Source organism: Pseudophryne corroboree, chromosome 2 (genome assembly GCF_028390025.1).
Source record: "Pseudophryne corroboree isolate aPseCor3 chromosome 2, aPseCor3.hap2, whole genome shotgun sequence".
Classification (NCBI taxonomy): Eukaryota; Metazoa; Chordata; class Amphibia; order Anura; family Myobatrachidae; genus Pseudophryne; species Pseudophryne corroboree.
The window spans coordinates 232,870,985-232,875,171 of NC_086445.1; the positions used below are offsets into that span (position 1 = coordinate 232,870,985).

The 4,187-nt window shown below is 44.9% G+C and overlaps 1 protein-coding gene across 1 annotated transcript; it reads right to left on the reverse strand.

The window, feature by feature from the left end:
- Positions 1 to 1,259: 1,259 nt before the first annotated feature.
- Positions 1,260 to 3,081, reverse strand: LOC135050683 (general transcription factor II-I repeat domain-containing protein 2-like). Its single transcript, XM_063957093.1, has one exon. The coding sequence runs from the start codon at positions 3,026 to 3,028 to the stop codon at positions 1,280 to 1,282; it is 1,749 nt and encodes a 582-aa protein (XP_063813163.1). The 5' UTR covers positions 3,029 to 3,081; the 3' UTR covers positions 1,260 to 1,279.
- Between the last annotated feature and the right edge of the window lie 1,106 nt (positions 3,082 to 4,187).

Below are 4,187 nucleotides of genomic sequence, written 5' to 3' on the forward strand. Positions count from 1 at the left end.
ACTTACACATTGCTTGAAAAACTTCACCTGTAAAATGGGTACCCCTATCACTCTCAATGATTCTAGGGATACCGTACCTACACACAAATTCCTGCACAATTTTCTTTGCAGTAAACACAGCGGTATTTGTGGCCGCGGGAAATGCTTCAACCCAATTTGAGAACACGTCAATACAAACCAATACATACTTTAAATTTCTACAAGGTGGCAATTGTATGAAATCAATTTGTATTACCTGGAAAGGACCATCTGTAGGAGGGATATGGGATGGCTCTGTTGGTATTGCCTTTCCGATATTCTTCCTCAAGCAGGAAGAATATCGCTCTTTTACCCGCATGGAAAGAAAATCCTGGGGCGCACCAATAAGCTCTTACCAACTTACACATTCCTTCTTTGCCTAAATGAGTCAGCCCATGTGCCGCTTCCGCTAGACTTGGAAGGTATGCTCTGGGTGCCACTGGCTTACCCTGTCCATCTGTCCAGAGTCCTGAGGACTCCTGGCCATATCCTTTTGACCTCCAAACTGCTTTTTCTTGTGGTGAACACAAATTTTGCATTTCATATAATTTCCGTGTGTTTACAGTATTAAATACCATCAGTTGTGTGCTGTCTGTCTGTATGGGGGTACTGGCTGCTGATTTGGCAGCTTCGTCTGCTCGGCTGTTACCAAGTGATACCGGGTCTTGGCTATACGTGTGAGCTTTACACTTGATAACAGCCACTCTGTCGGGTTCTTGTATCGCTGTTAGAAGTCTTTTGATGTGGGCTGCATGCGCTACGGGTGTGCCAGCTGCCGTCATGAAATTTCTGAGGCGCCATAGGGCCCCGAAATCATGGACTACTCCGAAGGCGTACCTAGAATCCGTGTAGATATTGGCTGACTTGCCTTTAGCCAATTCGCATGCTCTGGTTAGGGCAACCAGTTCAGCGACTTGTGCTGAGTGTGGTGGGCCTAGGGCAGGGGTGTCAAACTCAAATTCATCGGGGGCCGCATCAGCAGTTTGGTCCCCATCAAAGGGCCGGTTGTATCTGTAGGTCTATGTGTCCACTCTTTATTATCATAAATTATTACTGTTTTTTGTAATAATGTAAGTAATAACTAGCTCTGAAAGCAGAAACATAGTCAGAATAATGACAAGTAGATATTCAAATGTACAATTATTGTACAATGTATTGAAAAATGTTTTTTGGTAACAAACATTAATTTTTTTTTAAACATACAAATATTGCCAAACACTGTTTATTAAACATATGGAAAACACAAGGCATTACCTTTTTTTTAACTTTTCTGACTAGATGGCTGACATCGTTTTCCTAAGGTCAGTCCATCGATGTTTGGCGTTAGGTCTTGTGCTGTAGCAATCCGCAAAACAGCATGGAGGTTATCATCAGTGATGCGTGATCTGAGCTTGGTCTTGTTCAGACTCATGACTGAAAACATCTGTTCACATAGATAAGTGCTCCCAAACATGGACAGAACACGTGCAGCTTGAAGTCGGAGCTGTGGCATCAAAGCAGGGGGGAGGAGACGGTAAAAGTCGTCGACTGTCGCATCCTGGAACTTCGCTTTCAGGCTGCTGTTGGACTGAAGTTCTATTAATTCCATTTGAAGGTGATGTGGTGCACTGTCAACATCGATGTTGAAGGGATTGGCAAAGCTGGTAAAGGTTAAGTTTTGTTCTTTAAAATCAGAAAAGCGTTGATTGAATTCATCAATCAGCCGATTCACTTTGGTACCCAATCGAGCACATGAAAAAGTACCTGGGAATGAGTTTGAAATGCTCTGGCAGATAGGAAAGTGGGCAAGACTGTCTTTTTCAAGCTGTGACTTCCATAGGCGCAGTTTCTCCTGGAAAGCTGTTATTGCGTCATACATTGAGGTTATGACTTGTTTGCGGCCTTGCAGCCTCAGATTCAGTTGGGCGAGATGCTCTGTTATGTCACACAACATGGCAAAATCGCACAGCCAGTTTGGATCTGACAGTTCTGACAAGGGCTTCCCTTTACTTTGCATAAAAAGATTAATGTCTTCCAAAAGCTCAAAAAATCTCTTGAGAACGGTGCTCCTACTCAGCCACCTTACTTCTGTATGGTATGGCACATCTGTATGTTCCATGCTCACCTCCTTCAAAAATTGTTGGAACTGACGATGATTCAGACCCCGTGCACGCAGAAAATTCACTGTTTTCGTGACTGTGGACATTATGTTATCCAGTTGCAGAACCTTGCCACACAGAGCTTCTTGGTGGATAATGCAGTGATAAGTTATCAGCGGCGTGTGGCAATTACTTTTTTCCATTTTCTCTTTTAACAGTCCAACCAAGCCATTTCTCACTCCACGCATTGCTGGAGCGCCATCAGTAGTAAGTCCCACCAACTTTTCCCAAGGTAATTTCATTTTATTTACGGATTCCTCCACTGCATTGAAGATGTCCCTCCCAGTTGTTGTCCCATACATGGCGACCACATCCAAGAGCTCCTCACTGACAGACAAGTCTTCCTTCACACCTCTTACAAAAATAGCTAGATGAGCTGTATCAGTATTGTCAGTGCTTTCATCAACAGCTAATGAAAATGCCACATAACTGCATGTCTCTTCAGCCAACTTTGTTTTAAGATTACAGGCTAGGTCCCTGACTCGGTCTGTGATTGTGTTTCTTGACAAGCTGACATTGTTAAAAGCCTGTCTCTGCTCAGGGCACACCTGTTCACATACCTTCAGCATACACTTCTTTACAAATGCACCTTCTGAAAAGCACTTTGAAGCTCGCGCAATTTCTTCAGCCACAAGATAGCTGGCTTTCACTGCTGCATCATTTTTTGCTGTCATTTTTGAAAAAATATTCCGTTGAGAATGCAGGCTACCTTTTAATTCTTTGACCTTTTGTTGCTTTTCCTGGGGGCTAAAGTTAGCAAATTTGGCTCCATGTTTGGTCTCAAAGTGCCGGCGTAAATTGTATTCCTTCATCACTGCCACTGCCTCATAGCAAATAAGACATACCGGCTTGTCTCCATTAATCACAAACATGTATTCACTTTCCCATCTCTCCTGAAATTGCCTTCCCTCTGCATCAACTTTTCTTTTCTTGGACATTTTTGTGGTATTTGATTGTAGTTTATGGTCCCTATACCACTGTAAAGTGACATGGAAGTGGTCAGTATATCCAAAATTTACCGCTCCACCTGCCTTATATGTGCCCAGCCATCTGCCCCCTTTTAAAGTGCCCAGCCATGTGCCCCCTTTTATAGTGCCCAGCCATGTGCCCCCTTTTATAGTGCACAGGTCCCCATTTTACACATTGTGGCAGGCACAGGTCCCCATTTTACACATAGCGGCAGGTACAGGTCCCCATTTTACACATTGTGGCAGGCACAGGTCCCCATTTTACACATTGTGGCAGGCACAGGTCCCCATTTTACACATTGGCACAGGTCCCCATTTTACACATTGTGGCAGGCACAGGTCCCCATTTTACACATTGGCACAGGTCCCCATTTTACACATTGGCACAGGTCCCCATTTTACACATTGGCACAGGTCCCCATTTTACACATTGTGGCAGGCACAGGTCCCCATTTTACACATTGTGGCAGGCACAGGTCCCCATTTTACACATTGGCACAGGTACCCATTTTACACATTGTGGCAGGCACAGGTCCCCATTTTACACATTGGCACAGGTCCCCATTTTACACATTGGCACAGGTCCCCATTTTACACATTGTGGCAGGCACAGGTCCCCATTTTACACATTGTGGCAGGCACAGGTCCCCATTTTACACATTGGCACAGGTCCCCATTTTACACATTGTGGCAGGCACAGGTCCCCATTTTACACATTGGCACAGGTCCCCATTTTACACATTGGCACAGGTCCCCATTTTACACATTGTGGCAGGCACAGGTCCCCATTTTACACATTGTGGCAGGCACAGGTCCCCATTTTACACATTGGCACAGGTCCCCATTTTACACATTGGCACAGGTCCCCATTTTACACATTGTGGCAGGCACAGGTCCCCATTTTACACATTGTGGCAGGCACAGGTCCCCATTTTACACATTGGCACAGGTCCCCATTTTACACATTGTGGCAGGCACAGGTCCCCATTTTACACATTGGCACAGGTCCCCATTTTACACATTGTGCAGGCACAGGTCCCCATTTTACACATAGCGGCAGGTG

Excerpts from the sequence above, each read along its gene's own strand:
- LOC135050683 (XM_063957093.1), bottom strand. The coding sequence starts at position 3,028 with ATGTTTGTGATTAATGGAGACAAGCCGGTATGTCTTATTTGCTATGAG.